Consider the following 15,135-nt stretch of genomic DNA (forward strand, 5'->3'; position numbering starts at 1 on the left):
CACTGACCAATGACGGGGTCATTCCCTAATACAGGCAATACCCACATTCCCACTGGGAAAGGGGGAATAAGACACGACCCCCACAGGATTATAGGAGAGAAAGGCAGGAAAGCAAGAGCCCTAGCGGGTCTCAGTAGCAGGTGTGTTGTCCAGGGAGAAGAAATTTGGCCAGTCAGGAACTGAACAACGCACCAACCTAAAACCAGAACCAGATCTCTGTGCCTCTTCCGCAGGAACAAAAAGATCCTGCCAGATTTCTCCTGGGGAAAAAAGACCTGTTCCCTTCCCATCTCCTCCCCCCAGCCAGGTCCCAGGTTTCCCATCTCCTAGAAAAAGATGGATCCCCCTGTTGAAATCCTCCCTGTGGTGTGTGTGGGTGGAGGAGCTGGGCTCTGCTAGTGGACCATGGTCCAGGCAGGGGCTCCACGTTCAGTGCGGGTGGGAGGAGAAGGCGTCACTTCCGGGGGCCTTCACCAGTATCTGGTGGCTCCCTGCTCTCTGATTGGGCAGAAGTGTCCTGGGCAGGCCTGTGACCCTACTGCTGTGGAGGGGCTGTGCCCCAGCACTACGTGTCTTCCTACCCATCGGCTCCCCAGAGTGCTGCCTGCTGTGCACCTGGGTCCTGGAGTCCTTCTCTACCCGGTGAGTGGCAAGCAGGGTTTGGAGTTACGTGAGGGTAGGAAGGATAGGAAAGAGGAATTGGGCTCACAGCTGGGGGAGGGGCAGGCAAACTGGAACCTACAGGCACTGACCTTTGTCGAGAAGAGTGTGTAGCCTTCCCAGAATGGGAGGAGCAGGACAGAGCAGGGGTAGGGGGTGGGGTGCTGGGTTCTGAGGGACCGATCACAGACTTGGAGGAATATAGCCCTGTCCTGGCGGGCCCTAAGGAAAGGGGACGTGTGCCCCGGGAGAAAATAAGAAAGGTGGTGCATTTAGGGCTTAGGGCATATAGCATCAAGCCAGACACAGGCCCAATCCCCATTCTTACCCAGTTGTTCTTAGTTAGCTTATGGTTCTGAATCCTGGGACTGGGGAAGCTGGGCCCAAGGAGAGGGTAGTGGGAGGAGGGCTCATGCATGTTGACAGACCTACAGGAAATCCCAATATTGAATCAGGTGCAGGCCTCTTTGCACAACTTGTCAAAGAAGGAGGAGGCCATGTGGGGGGTCCTGTGAAGGAACTGGAAGGGGTCTGCTGAGGGGGCAGGGAGGAAGATGTGGGCTAGGAGTTGGATACGGTGGGTGTCCAACACAGGGTAACCATGTAAGGTGGGTGCCTCGCTCAGCAGGTACCTATTGCTGGGCAAATTGCCTTGGGTGGGAAGTCCCAGGACTGTTAGCTCCTCTCTCCGCCTCAGATAACCCAGTATTTTAGAACTGGGAGTGCAAAGAAAAACTCCAAGAGGCTTATGGGTGGGGGTAAATGGAGAGCGAACGAGCGGTTAATTGCTCCCATACCACCTTCTCATAATCTTGTAATCACCAACCCCTAGGAGTACAGTTTTGTTTTCCCCAAGTCCTCCGCCCCACTCCTCCAGCTACCCCTCAACACATTGCACATGTTTGCTAGCTCCTCATGCTCACCTGATATCCCGCTTTCCAACCTCTTCTCCCAGGCTCATGCCACAGTACTCCTATTCCCTCTCCCCATCCCCGATTTTCTCCAACCAAACTGAGGTTGCTCGGAATTTGAGGCCAGTTAGGGTGTGTGTGCGTGCACGCGCGCGCGCGCGCTTGCAGTATTCCATCCTGCTGCTCTCGGCAGGGGCAGGAGCACCAGCCCCACGTCAGACTCACTGAGGAACCCTGACAAAGAGGAGACACCACATGCCGCAGTCACAAGGAGACCTGGGAGCAGTCAGAGCGCTAGCAGTTCTGGGCTGGTCAGCATCTCATGCCCTCCCAGCAGCTGCACCGCACACCGCCCCCCCCCTCCCCGCCACCAGGCAGTCCTTTCCTTGACACCTGATTCAATGTTCATTATTCCTGTCACTTGCAGGATAGATTCCAGACCCTCTTCCTCAGCCCACCTGTGCCCCACCGTGCAAGAAGAGCCGGAGCCCAAGCCGCCTCCATGGCCCCAGGAAGGAGTCAGGGGAGAGGCCCCATCCAGGGAGCCGCTCCTTCCAGACAGCCTGGCCAGAATGGAGCCGACTGGTAAGAACACACCTGCGGGACCTAGGGCCAAATCACAGAGGGGTTCAAGAGGAAAGAGAAAGGAGATGTGCTGCCTCCAGGGTGGAGGGCGGAGGGAACCCAATCTCCCAGGATTTGAGGCTTCTGAAAGGTAAATGCCCTGGATTTCAGGTTTGGGTCCTAACTGGGAATTCCTGGACTACCACCTGACAATGATTTCTTCCTCATCCACCCTGTCAACCTCACTTTTCCTCTTCTAAGAACTGCTCCTCGTGGTCATGCTTCTCCTAACTGCAAGACTGGATCTGTGCCTCCCGGCTCCTCCCGCCTGTGACCCCCGTCTCCTAAATAAACTGCTTCGCGACTCCCATGTCCTTCACAGCAGACTGGTGAGGATCTCCCAGCACTCTCCCCTCTATCCATTAACTCGTTAGATACCCCTCCTCCCATCATTCCCTCTCACTCCCAGACCCGATCACTGTTCTTCCCATATTGTCCTTGGTGGGACCGCCACCTCCCCATCACCACTCCTTGATGAGGATGATGATTTGCGATCTAGTCCACTTATAAAAGCTCTAGTCTGGACATGTCTTACTCCTGGTCACTGGGTCACCACCCCCCCTCCTTTATTTGAGCTCCCATCTCCACCCCACCCCACGACCAATCTTTTTCACTAGAACCAGTGTCCAGACGTTAACCCTTTGTCCACACCTGTCCTGCTGCCTGCTGTGGACTTCAGCTTGGGAGAATGGAAAACCCAGAAGGTAAGAAAGCCATCCCTTCCTTTGGTTTCCCTAATTCCTGTCTTCATCAGTTTTCTACTGCTTCCCATGGATTCTTCAAAATTCCTGAGCTTCCTAAAAATATCTCACCTTGTGCTTGGCCACCCTAACCTAATCTACATTCCACTATGATGATATCCTCTGGACAAGATGGCTTGCAGTCCCAGTATGTGAAAATAGCTTCAAAGCTGAACACCCAGAAAAGCTGGATAGAAGTCTCTCACAGCCATGCCTTTGACCTACTCCCATGCAAACTTCTCAAGCTGGCATGAAGAAGTAAGACTGATCTGTCATCCCCAGATGACACAAAACTGGGAAGCAGAGGTAAAATAGCAAAAGATAGAATCAAGATTCACATTGCTGAAAGGCTAGATCAAAAACAAGGTAAAATTTAACAGAGATATACAACAAATTCTACATTTACTCAAAGTAATCGAGTAAAGTCCTATTCCAGCTTCAGGCCAAAATGCCCCCACTTCCCCTTATATAAACTTCTGGCCCTAGAACTTCCTATGAACAAGATCTGGGAGGACTGAGTTGACCTCAGACTTAGCAGGTAACACTATTAAAGCAGCTATTTTAAAAGCTAGTGATTCTAGGTGGCTTTAGATGTTTAGCATCCACCTTGTGGAAATATTCCTAAAAACCTTTAAGTGGCCTGCACTTAACAGTACTGAGTTGAGTACTGGATACTCTCCTCTAGACACATGCTAATTTATTCAGAGGGACCATATTAAACTGGCATGTGTCCAGAAGGAAGAAGCAACCTGAACAGTGAGAGGTTAGAAAACACATTCTGTGAGGAATGGCTTAAAAAAAAGAAAAAAGAAAAAAGCCTGTCTGATGAATTTGGAGAAAAGTTGTAAGTCTTGTGGTATAGCTGGACATGCTTTAGTCTGAGGCTCAGGAACCTCTGGGGAAGGAGCACTCCGTGCAAGGTCAGCTCTTCTACCCTCAAGAACCCTAGAATCCCCTTTCTTCCCTCGGGTCTTGGCGGGGGCGGGGGGGGGGGGCGCGGAACTGGGCCAGGGACGAAGGGCAATTCCTAGGGATCCCTTGCAGTTCCAGCCCTGCCATTGATCAGAAGCCCCTTTCCTTCATCTTTATGATCTTTGTGATGGTCTCATCTCTCCGCTACGTTTTTTTTAAAAATCATGATTTTAGGATTTTGTAGCAGAAAGAGTAGATTGGCAGCACTAGAACCGAGAGGTTAAAAACTATAATAGTGCAGATTCCAACGTAGTGTAAGGGGGGAAAAGAACCTTTCTGACTGAAGTTAAGGGTAAGACCAGGCTGGGTTACCGGACACTGGAGTTACTCAAGCACAGGCTGATGACCAATTGTCGGGAGACTGTGAAGGAATTCCTGGGCTGGGTGGGACTTGGTCCTGTCCAATTCTCAGCTCCTGTGATTCATTCCGCTGGCTACTCCTAGGGGCTCCCCACCCGCTATTAGCATGCCCTTTGAAGCAGGCCGCTTCTCCCTTCCATCTCTTTTGCAGGAGAAGACCAAGGCACAGGACGTTCTGGGAGCCGCGACCCTTCTGCGGGAGGGAGTAATGGCAGCACGGAGACAGCTGGGACCCACCTGCCTCTCATCCCTCCTGGGACAGCTTTCTGGACAGGTCCGTCTCCTCCTTGGGGCCCTGCAGGGCCTCCTTGGAACCCAGGTAAGTAAGTCCTGAGTCAAGGGAACTACAGAAACTGTCCTTTGCTGACTCAGTCCCTTTAGAAGACCTGAGGGAAAAAGGCAAATTCTGGGAATCATGAGGGTAGCACAGCTGACCAACTAAGGAGTGTTCCCTCCCAGCCATAAAGGGAGCACCTTTATCTTTCCCTGGAGACGAGGGATGGCATGATATCCAGCCCAGGTCTCTGGCCTCAGGCCCATCCTCTGCCCTCAGCTTCCTCCACAGGGCAGGACCACAACTCACAAGGATCCCAATGCCATATTCCTGACCTTCCAACAACTGCTCCGAGGAAAGGTGCGCTTCCTGCTGCTTGTAGTAGGGCCCACCCTCTGTGTCAAGCAGGCCCTACCCACGACAGCTGTCCCAAGCAATACCTCTCTATTGCTCACACTGCACAAGCTCCCAAACAGGACTTCTGGATTGTTGGAGACAAACTCCAGTGTCTCAGCCAGAACTACTGGCTCTGGACTTCTGAAGAGTCTGCAGGGATTCAGAGCCAAGATTCCTGGTCTGCTGAACCAAACCTCCAGGTCCCTAGACCAAATGCCTGGACACCTGAACAGGACACATGGACCCTTGATTGGAACTCATGGACTCTTTCCTGGACCCTCACCCATGGCCCTAGGAGCCCCAGACATCCCTCCGGGAACTTCAGACATGGACTCCCTGGCCCCCGACCTCTGGCCTGGATATTCTCCTTCCCCAACCCATCCTCCTACTGGGCAATATACACTCTTCTCTCCTTCACCCACCTCGCCCACCCCCCCCCGGGGCCAGCTCCAACCTCCATCTCCTGACCCCACTGTCATAGCCAACTCGACCAGTCCTCTTCTAATTGCAGCCTACCCTCACTTCCAGAATCTGTCTCAGGAGTAAGGTACTCCGGCCCTGCCAGCATCAGCACTGTCTCCATGTAAAGTTCCCTTTCCAGGAGGGGAGGCCCTGGGAGTCAAGTTATACCAGATTTCCTGCTTTCACCTGAAACCCAAAGCCCTGCTAACGGGGGAGACATGGGACAGAAAAGGGGATCATTTTTCACTGTATATTGTAAAACTTCAGAAGCTATTTTTTTAAACTATCAATAATATTCACCAGAGCAGCTACTTATCTTTGGTCTGTTTTCTGCACAAATTTACAACTAATTCTCTACATGCTCTTTTTCATACAACAATTCTGCAAAGGGCTGGACCAGCCTGACTTCTGAACGGAGGTAGAGACTAACCTTATGTTTAGAAAACAGGGGAAGAAAGCTTTGGTTTTCTACTCAGAACTAAGGTTAGTCTCTTTCTCCCCTTTACTATCATTCTCAGCGGGACTCTGATCTCCTTTTCTAAGGAGATCCTTACTCTTGAAAAATGAATGAGAAGTAGTCTCTCAGAAGGGCTATCTTTACACAATCAACAAAACTGAGCCTATATAAATAAAGGATAAATAAGAACACCCAAAAGCTAACTGAAAAGCAAGGGAAAGAGGTTCTTCAAGGGGCAATAGATCTCCCCCTTCCCTCCCCTCCAAAAAAGTTAACAGGAAGCCTCAGAGAGCCTCGCACCCCAGGTAAGGCTGTGCAGACAGTTCAGTCAGGACAAAACCTGGACGTGACAGCTGAGCAAACAGCAAGAGCTTCAGCAGCTCAGCAGGAAGCCTCACCAGGCACGGGTTCCTGCCTCCCTCCTGTGGAGGTCAGGGGGAAGTGCAGGAAGTGGCAAGAGTCAGTCTCCCAGGGCTCACACAGCAGGAGGGACAAGTACAAGTTGAAGGCTCATTTCCCAATTCCCAGAAGTCCACAGTATCTAAAAAGCAGCTCTATATGACCACCATGAACTCTGCTAAGAATTCTCTAGAGAAGAAGCCCGGCTTATGGGGCTTTGCAAATAAATGCCACCGTGGTGCTTAGGAAAAGGTTTATGTTGCCCCAAACAAAAACTCCATTGCAAAGGTCAACCCTACATCTAGAGGCTCCTGTAGGAAAACTAACAGAAGCTTTTTCCTCTTCCCTCCTCCCCCGCAACTCCCCAAAGGAGAGGAAAAACTACCATGTAGGTAGAAAAGCCAAGATCCCAGAGTTCCAAACACCGCCACAAATACCCCGGGACCAGTAAAGGTATTCCAAAATAGAAGAAGGAAAGCCAGTGTGCCAAGAGCTTTATGTAGGTTACCTTTTATAGTGCTCACACACCTCTATCAGGCTGGGGATGCTATCAGTCTCAGAGAAGCCAGGCACGTTCTCAGTGCTCACATAGCCTGTGAGCAAGAAAAGAAGAAACAGCCTGGGCTGACTAGAGCCCATACGGTCCCTAGTGTGATGCACTGTCCAATAGATCACTCAGTAATTGTGCTTATTAGAAAAGATGTTCAAGTCCTGAGGGAGGAAATACATCAACAATTAAAGAGTTCTGAGTAGAAAACCAAAGCTCTTGGACGGGGAGACCAATTTAGACATCTCCAGGTGTCCTCCTCTCCCATCATGGATGGAACAGTTGCCACGGAGAAGGAATCGACAAATGCACAAAGCTCAAAAGTGTTGTTCAGATCTCAGAGGGTGTCAGTTTTTGCATGGGAGAGAACAGTTCTTCCACACTATCAATTCCAGCATGCCGTCAAGAGAACGGTAAGTGGAAACTGTAATCTACTGAAATACCAAACTAGGCTAAATGTAATAACCAAATGAAGAACTTTGTGGCCCATGAAAGAGTTAGCACCCGGGACAAGATATGTCAAAGGGACCAAAGGCAAAGGCTTCAGGGTTCTCAGCACAGTCAGATGAGAGACAAGGAAGGCAAAACAGCAAGGAGTATACATCTAGTAAGTTCCAGGCATCCAGGATTGGCATCTGACCTATTTTAGGGCAAATGCAAATAACTCATGGGCTTTTCCAGTGAACTAAGCTGTCCCTATTGAGAATCTAACCCTTCCCAAAACTTCGTCAGGCTGATTCTATCCCTTCTTCCCTTTCCACAAAATGCAAAAAACCATTACAACCAGAACACCCTTCTCTCTATCCGACTGCATGCCAGTTCCCTCTTCTGCCACCCCAGGGCAGCCAGGATAGTGTGCTATGCTACCCCACAAACTATTACTGAGAATTAGGTTCTCCGACTCTAACCTAAGCCCATCCTTCTCAAACACCCCCAAAAATCTGACTCCATGTAAAAGTTCTAGGAGTCCACAAAAGTTCATCCCAACCCCCACTGCATCTTCTATCCCCCCACATAGTAAACCAAAGAAACACCTTTTCCTCCCCCCCTGCAGAGATCATTCATTTTCAGCCCATTTCCCTAAATACTATTTCTAACACCTCATGTAAAGACCTGAAAATGATGGGGAAGGAAACACCCCTGGGCATCCCAGCAGGGGGACAGGCTCCCCAGGCAAAGCCAGATCAAAAGAGAAAACTCCTTAATACACACTCGCCATCTTTCTGGATTGCTACCCTGAATTTCCCAGGGGAAATCAGAGCCCAGGATACTTTCTCAGAGACCTTGACTGCCAGGCTGAAGAGCCAGCTCATATGCCGGAGTCCTAGTAAGCATCACCACTTCCTCAATTTTGTTCTTGCCCAGTTTTAAGTTAGGGACTGTAGTCAGGCTGCTCCTTTGTCCTGGGTACTGCCACTGGACTGCCAACCTCATTGGTATTGCTGCCCTGTCCACTGCACTGGTCTGTGCGGCAGCTGCCTGTTCAGTGTCACTGGTGAGAACCCCCACCCCCACCCACTTACCCTCCCCTCCAGGTCATCAATGGAATGTCAAGCAGACACCTAGCTCCTCCACCTGTTCCTACAACCACCAAATCTGCTCTTCCTACTCTCCTCGTAGTCAGGTCCCAAGCCAGCATCTAAAAGCCTCCACCCAAAGCTTCCACAAAAATGAACATTTCCAGGCTGTGCAAGTGACTCATTCAAATCAACGTGATCTGACTTCCTAAGAGACTGAAAGTGTTGGAAGGACACAAGCAGGGCTCCTTGCCAATTCAAAATTCTATGCCAAATGGGTGGTATCTTCCGGGGCTGGGGTGCCCTCAAGAGCCAAAAGCACAATACTCTCTCTCCCAGAGAGAAAATCACATTGGAGAATAAATGTTGGGGATAGTCAACCAGGAGGCTGAGATAACCCTAAACCCAGATACCAAAAGGTCAGAATAGATCCTACATTGACATGTGATCATCTGGCTGTGGGCCAGAAATACAATATACCACAGGCAAATTGGAAAAAAATGATTTTAGAGTAATGGAAAAGATTTTTTTTTTTTAAGGTGGGGAAAACAGTCTGAAAAAGTAAAGTTTAATTAAAAAATCATATACACAAACAACTTCTGATTCCTTTTAAGCCCTCCCACTGGGTCTTTCACAGGCAAGTTTCCCATTGAGCCCAGGCCACCTAAAGAAGCACCCCCAGTGGCCAGCCAGCCAGCCCTTCCCGAACAGGTGGTCTCAGGCTCGAATGGACGTCCAAGTCCTGAGTGACTAAGCAGCAAGGTTGGCTTCCTGGGTGCTTTAGAAGGCCAGTTTCTTCATCAGCAGATAAACTCTGGAATCCACTTCAAATCCATGCAGGTTGTTGGCATCACCCTGCAGCCTCATGAGCAGGCCACCATAGGACACGTAGGCAGAGCTGAAACAGAAGGCCCCAGTCCCATGAGGTTAAGCTCTGGAGCAGCAGCGACCTAATGGCTCTCCATCCCAGCTTAAGAAAAAGAGGCACCCTTCCAGTGTTCTGTCATTAGGGACCAAAATTCAGACAAGGATGAATGCACAAATTTGTGCAAAGAAGTGTTCTTTTTATCAACAAGAGTGAAAAATGCTACACGCCCACAATAATGGAAATGGTCAAATGAATTAAGATATATCCATTTACTGGAATGTTATGCAGCTATTAAAATGTTTAGGAGAGGGGCGCCCGGGTGGTCAGTTGGTTAAGTGTCTAACTTCGGCTCCAGTCATGATACCAGGGTCCTGGGATCGAGTCCCGCATCAGGCCCCCTGCTCAGCAAGGAGCCTGCTTCTCCCTCTCCCTCTGCTGCTCCCCGTGCTTGTGCTCTCTCTCTCTCTCTCAAATAAATAAGTAAAATCTTAAAAAAAAAAATTTAAAAAAATGTTTAGGAAAAGCTTTAAATTGACATGGGGAAACCTGTTTTACAAAACTTGAAAAAGAGCAGAAGAAAACATTGTAATAAACGTGATCTCAAAGAAAAAAGTACACAGGAAAAACCCTAGAATATTTAAAGATGTTTATGTAAAAGATTCCCTCTGGGTATGGAATTATAGGTGACTTTTTTTGCTTCTTCACATTACTTCTCTGCTTTTCAAATTTCTTACAAAGGGCACATATTGTTTTAATAAAATTTTAAAGAAGAGAAAAAATAGTTGGGCAGGGAAACCAAAGAACTAGGGATTGGATTCCAGAAGAGCAAAACACACACACAAATAAACAAAAACAAAAAAGCCTAGCAGTTTAATCACTTAATGTTGCATCTAGTTCCTGGGGAAGAAACCTTCCTTTGCACTTCACATAGCAAGATCATCAGTTTCTCATTTGGGCCCCTGGGCCCCAAGGTCCTGACAAAGGGCCAAGTGAGCAGCCTACATTTCAGACTGGAAACTGTTCCCACAAGAGTTTCTTTCTGGGTCCCACCTAGGTCTGAGGGGCTTGGGGAGAGAGACCCAAACCAGGAAACATGAAGCATGGCCCAAATTTTCAGAGCAGAGCTCAGGTTATCAGAACAGGGCTGGGGGGCAAGGGTTCTCACAAGACCATGGAACTTACAGACGCGTTGCTGCTTCAGTAGAAGTTTCGTCGCCCTCAATCCTGTATACTTTCCCATACATTACATACTCAAACTGGTCAGCCCTGTGGAACAGTAGTGGCAAGGTTATTCTTCAAAGTAGTTAACAATAACAAGAAGCCCTTTAAAAACGGTAACTGGTAACTAAGTGTCAACATTCTAACAGATGTTTCCCAAACACAATGCCATTTAGTCCTCCCAGGGACCCTATGAGCAAGGTGTGACCATCTGTACTTTACTGACGGGGAAACCGAGGCTGCAAGAGGTTAAGGCTATTCAATAAGTAAGTGGCAGGGCTGAGATTGGAACTCCATCCAAAGCCTTTCCATCACACCAAACTCCCTCTGAAGATGCAAAGCTCATACAGCCTGGGTCACTCAGTGGTCATCTCCTCAGCGATCAATAAGCTACAACCCACAAGCATGTAATCACTGCCCTGGATAAACACCTGGCTGTTTGAATTCTTAAGTGCAGCACTTTCCTTAAGGTTGCTCAGATTCTACTGATAATCATTTATTCCACAAATTAAATAAGGATCTTTCTATACCCCTCATCTACTTAGTCCTCAGGCATATTTCAAGTACTCCCTTCTTCACTTCCTCACCTGGAAGGTCTATCATCTGTGGGGTTGTATTCACCGTCATCCAGGGTACCATCTTCATATAAGGTACTGGCTATGACCAACCGGAACTTGTCACCTGAAAATCATGGCAATATCTGAGGCTGAAGAACAGCTGGAATGAAAAAAAGCCTCCTGCAATTGCCTGTGTTCAATACTTACCCAGGTCCACAGGGTAAATCTGAATGTTTACATCTAAGATCAGGTCCATCTTGAAAGACTCACTCTCACAATGTAGTCGAGACACTGGAGGGAAGTAGAGAAAGAGTGGCATGGGTAATTGCCAGGCCCAGGGCAGACCCTGCAGACCCCACTCTGGAGGATTATATGTAATTGAACACTCATTCTAACCCAGTCTGCATCCACTAGCCTCTCATCTGCTCCCAAAGAAGTGCAGACTCAATCAGAACCAGATATGCCAGGAGGACAGGGGAGAAAACTATGGCAAGTGGACAGAATCTCAGAAAAGAATCAAAGGTCCTCTGGCAATAAATAATATCCAGGTTCTAGACCTGCCTAGGTGATTAAGAAACAACCTGACTGAATGGCCAAAATTAACAAGTCAGGAAACCACAGATGTTGGCGAGGATGCGGAGAAAAGGGAACCCTCCTACACTGTTGGTGGGAATGCAAGCTGGTGCAGCCACTCTGGAAAACGGTATGGAGGTTCCTCAAACTTGAAAATAGGGGCGCCTGGGTGGCTCAGTCATTAAGCATCTGCCTTCGGTTCAGGTAATGATCCCAGGGTCCTGGGATCGAGCCCTGCATCGGGCTCCCTGCTTGGCGGGAAGCCTGCTTCTCCCTCTCCCACTCCCCCTGCTTGTGTTCCGTCTCTGTCAAATAAATAAAATCTTAAAAAAAAAAAAAAAAGTTGAAAATAGAGCTACCCTACAACCCAGCAATTGCACTACTGGGTATTTACCCCAAAGATACAAACGTAGTGATCCGAAGGGGTATGTGCACCCCAATGTTTACAGCAGCAATGTCCACAATAGCCAAACTGTGGAAAGAGCCAAGACGTCCAACGACAGATGAATGGATAAAGAAGATGTGGTATATATATATACAGTGGAATATTATGCAGCCATCAAAAAAATGAAATCTTGCCATTTGCAATGACATGGACGGAACTAGAGGATATTATGCTAAGCGAAATAAGTCAATCAGAGAAAGACAAGTATCATATGATCTCACTGATACGAGGAATTCTTAATCTCAGGAAGCAAACTGAGGGTTGCTGGGGTGGTGGAGGGTGGGAGGGATGGGGTGGCTGGGTGATGGACACTGGGGAGGGTATGTGCTATGGTGATCGCTGTGAATTGTGTAAGACTGATGAATCACAGACCTGTACCTCTGAAACAAATAATACATTATATGTTAAAAAAAATAAAAGATAGTAGGAAGGGAAAAATGAAGGGGGGGCAAATCGGAGGGGGATGGGGGGATGGGTTAGCCCGGTGACAGGTATTAAGGAGGGCACGTACTGCATGGGGCTCTGGGTGTTATATGCAAACAATGAAGCATGGAACACTACATCAAAAACTAATGATGTACTGTGTGGTGACTAACATAATAAAATTAAATTAAAAAAAAAAGAAGAAGAAACAACCTGACTTTGGGCAAGTTACTCATTCATCCAAAGGTTTTGTCTTTCTGTGCCAGGTGCTGTGCTGAGTGGACTATCAGGACTCTTAAGAACTGGTGTTTGTCTTGAAGAACGTCTCAGTCTCCAGGCAAAGGAAGAGACAGACACCAAGGAGGAATGATTACTGATCAATGACAGAATAAAGAGATGTATAGCAAGCAGGCAATTCTAACTCTGAGAGGACGTCACAAAGAGCTAAAGAGTCTTAGGACAATACAAGAATATAGGCTCTGAAGTCGGACTTACTCACTGTGCAGCCTTGGGTAGGTTACTTAACTTCTCGGAACAAAATGGATTAAGACACCAACTACCTCATGGTGGCTCTTGAAAGGAATAGGTAGGACAAAATGTATGTAAGGTGCACGATACAGCGCCTACCACAGAGTGGGGAGCGATTAGAAAAATGCAGTCTACCAGCACCATGAGAAAAGGCCACCCAAGCACAAGGCACAGCCTGTGTGAAGCCAGGCCGAGTTCCGGAGTCTCCGTGTTCCCATCTATACAGTGTTTCCTGAGGGAGATTCCTATGTCAGGAACTGCCTGTAGGGGCAGGTCACGTGGGTTGGGTGGACAAAGGGCCCAGGGGCGTGTCCCCGAGGCGGTTAGCCCCTTCCTCTAAACCGCCCCTACGTCTACGTACACCTTACCTCGGTCAAACTTCTTGCCCTCCGGGTCAATGTCTTTCACATCAAAAATATCCTCAAACAGGATGCCCGCCATGGTGAGGTGGCCACGAGAGTAGCAGAGGGGCTGGGAGCGCGACCACGCCCAGGGGTACGCGCTCCCCCTCGCGTGGAGAAAAGGAGAGAGGGAAAAAGAGAGTGCCTACACAGCGGCAGCAAGGAACTAGAACAACGCATGCGCACGGACATGCAGTAACGCTACCACTTCCGCCGCCTGGCTCTCGGGGCTGCCTAACTTCCGCCCCTAATGATTCTTTCCGAGAGGCCTCAGGATTTAGGGCGGGTCTCATGACCGGATAACTCCGCCCCAGGGCGGGGACACGATTAGTTCCACCTCCGGCCGAGGTGGCGTGGTTCCTCGCTGGACGCTGAGGCTCTACTGCGCCCTCTTAAGAGTCCGGGTCGGGAAGACTGGAATGCACGGGGGGCCTACCCCAGCCAGGGACCTTGATCCTTGGCCCAGAGAAGCCCGGCCCAAGCCGTACACTGCTGGTCTGCGTGCCCGCCTAGGGCACAGTCCGCGCCGAGGGCGGGCGGAACAGAACTCCGTTCCCAGCGCGCTGACCCTGCAGGGCACAGAGCCCCGTTCCCCCAGCTGGCACGGAGGCCTAGCCCGGCCCAGGCCGGACCGGCTTGGCCCTGCTGGATGTCACCCGAGCCGGGTCCGTCCAGTTTGGGAATTTGCCATGATGTCACTATGGGGAAGAGGAAAGCCTGCACTTGTCCCCTCCCCTGGTACGGCACCCTCCCTTACCACTGCCCTCTTCCCCTGGGCCGTACTCTCTTCTACTCTGCCTCTTCAGCCCGGCATTAACGCCAGCCATCACACTGCTCTCTTCCTCGGGAGCACTGGCTCTTCAGCTTGGGACTACCTGCTCCCCGACCACTGCCTTCTCCCTCCGGACGCTGATCTGTGTGCCCCTTCATGTTGGCACTGTCCTCGCCCACGGATACCAGCTCTTCCTTTATACTGCCCCTTCCTCTTGGGTGCTGGCTCCTCACACTGCCCCCTTTCTGGCACTGCCTCTGCCTCCCACATGCCCCTTCATCCTGGTACTGCGTCCTCCCGCACACTCCCTGTTTCCTGGGCACTGGCCTCTCCCCTACCACTATCTCTTACATTGCCCATCCACCCTGTGCTCACCCCACCCTCTGCTCTGTCCTTCTCCAGACCCTGATAGAGAACGCAGAGCCCCAGCAGGCTAGGCTGTTCCCCCATGGTGGCGAGTCGTCAGTAGCTACTTGGGTTTCTCCTCGGGCCCTGCCAGGCAAAAGCGACCTCTGTACCCCCACGCCCATCTTCCAGGAGCGGCCTCGCCGGCACCTAGACATCTCTTCCCTCGGGCCTCACCCCTTCACTTTTCCTCCCCACCTCCACCCGGGTACACCCCCCCAGGCCGGGTTATTCCAGGTGCGACTTCCTAGGGGAGTCGCGGAGAAGAAAAGGAGGAGGGAAGACAATGAGACCGAAGTTCTCAGTTCCGAGCATCACCTCCTCACCCCCGCCTTCTGGGCCTAGCGTCCCCCTCCGAGTCCCCCCAGCTTTGCTCCTCACCCTCGACAGAGCAGAGGGGCCTTGCCAGGCCCGTCTGAGCCGCTGACCCCCCTCCGGAGAAGCAAGAGAGGGCGCCACTCCTGAGAGACTGAGCCCAGAGTCTGATTTAGACGGCTCTGCAGCCCCGGGCCCCAGGCCCTACCGCCCCGGCGTCTCCAGCCCCTCCTGCCCCCGCTCCCCGCGCGCCGCGGGCCGGGCCCGGCCCATCCACGTGCCAGCGGGCCCGCCCCCACTCCGGCACCCCA

General features: G+C 50.4%; 2 protein-coding genes across 2 annotated transcripts; one reads left to right on the top strand and one right to left on the bottom strand.

Annotated features, from left to right (window-relative positions):
• The first annotated feature begins 336 nt into the window (after positions 1 to 336).
• THPO (thrombopoietin) lies at positions 337 to 5,483 on the top strand. The gene is made up of 6 exons (XM_028101176.2): positions 337 to 642; positions 1,999 to 2,156; positions 2,397 to 2,524; positions 2,813 to 2,899; positions 4,419 to 4,586; positions 4,821 to 5,483. The coding sequence occupies exons 2-6, from the start codon at positions 2,144 to 2,146 to the stop codon at positions 5,481 to 5,483; spliced, it is 1,059 nt and encodes a 352-aa protein (XP_027956977.2). The 5' UTR covers positions 337 to 642; positions 1,999 to 2,143.
• Positions 5,484 to 8,873: 3,390 nt separating this feature from the next.
• Positions 8,874 to 13,513, bottom strand: POLR2H (RNA polymerase II, I and III subunit H). The gene is made up of 5 exons (XM_028101196.2): positions 13,300 to 13,513; positions 11,170 to 11,253; positions 10,993 to 11,086; positions 10,370 to 10,453; positions 8,874 to 9,217 (listed from the first exon to the last, which is right to left on the bottom strand). The coding sequence occupies exons 1-5, from the start codon at positions 13,370 to 13,372 to the stop codon at positions 9,100 to 9,102; spliced, it is 453 nt and encodes a 150-aa protein (XP_027956997.1). The 5' UTR covers positions 13,373 to 13,513; the 3' UTR covers positions 8,874 to 9,099.
• Between the last annotated feature and the right edge of the window lie 1,622 nt (positions 13,514 to 15,135).

Source organism: Eumetopias jubatus, unplaced genomic scaffold (genome assembly GCF_037043125.1).
Source record: "Eumetopias jubatus isolate StellerSeaLion01/CBP00866 unplaced genomic scaffold, mEumJub1_p1.0 scaffold_1, whole genome shotgun sequence".
Taxonomy (NCBI): Eukaryota; Metazoa; Chordata; class Mammalia; order Carnivora; family Otariidae; genus Eumetopias; species Eumetopias jubatus.

Excerpts from the sequence above, each read along its gene's own strand:
- THPO (XM_028101176.2), top strand. Across the intron at positions 2,525-2,812 it reads ATGTCCTTCACAGCAGACTG|AACCAGTGTCCAGACGTTAA; the intron begins GTGAGGATCTCC and ends CTTTTTCACTAG. Across the intron at positions 4,587-4,820 it reads AGGGCCTCCTTGGAACCCAG|CTTCCTCCACAGGGCAGGAC; the intron begins GTAAGTAAGTCC and ends CTCTGCCCTCAG.
- POLR2H (XM_028101196.2), bottom strand. The coding sequence starts at position 13,372 with ATGGCGGGCATCCTGTTTGAGGATATTTTTGATGTGAAAGACATTGAC. Across the intron at positions 10,454-10,992 it reads ACAGATGATAGACCTTCCAG|GGCTGACCAGTTTGAGTATG; the intron begins GTGAGGAAGTGA and ends ACTGTTCCACAG. Across the intron at positions 9,218-10,369 it reads ACTGAAGCAGCAACGCGTCT|CTCTGCCTACGTGTCCTATG; the intron begins GTAAGTTCCATG and ends CTTCTGTTTCAG.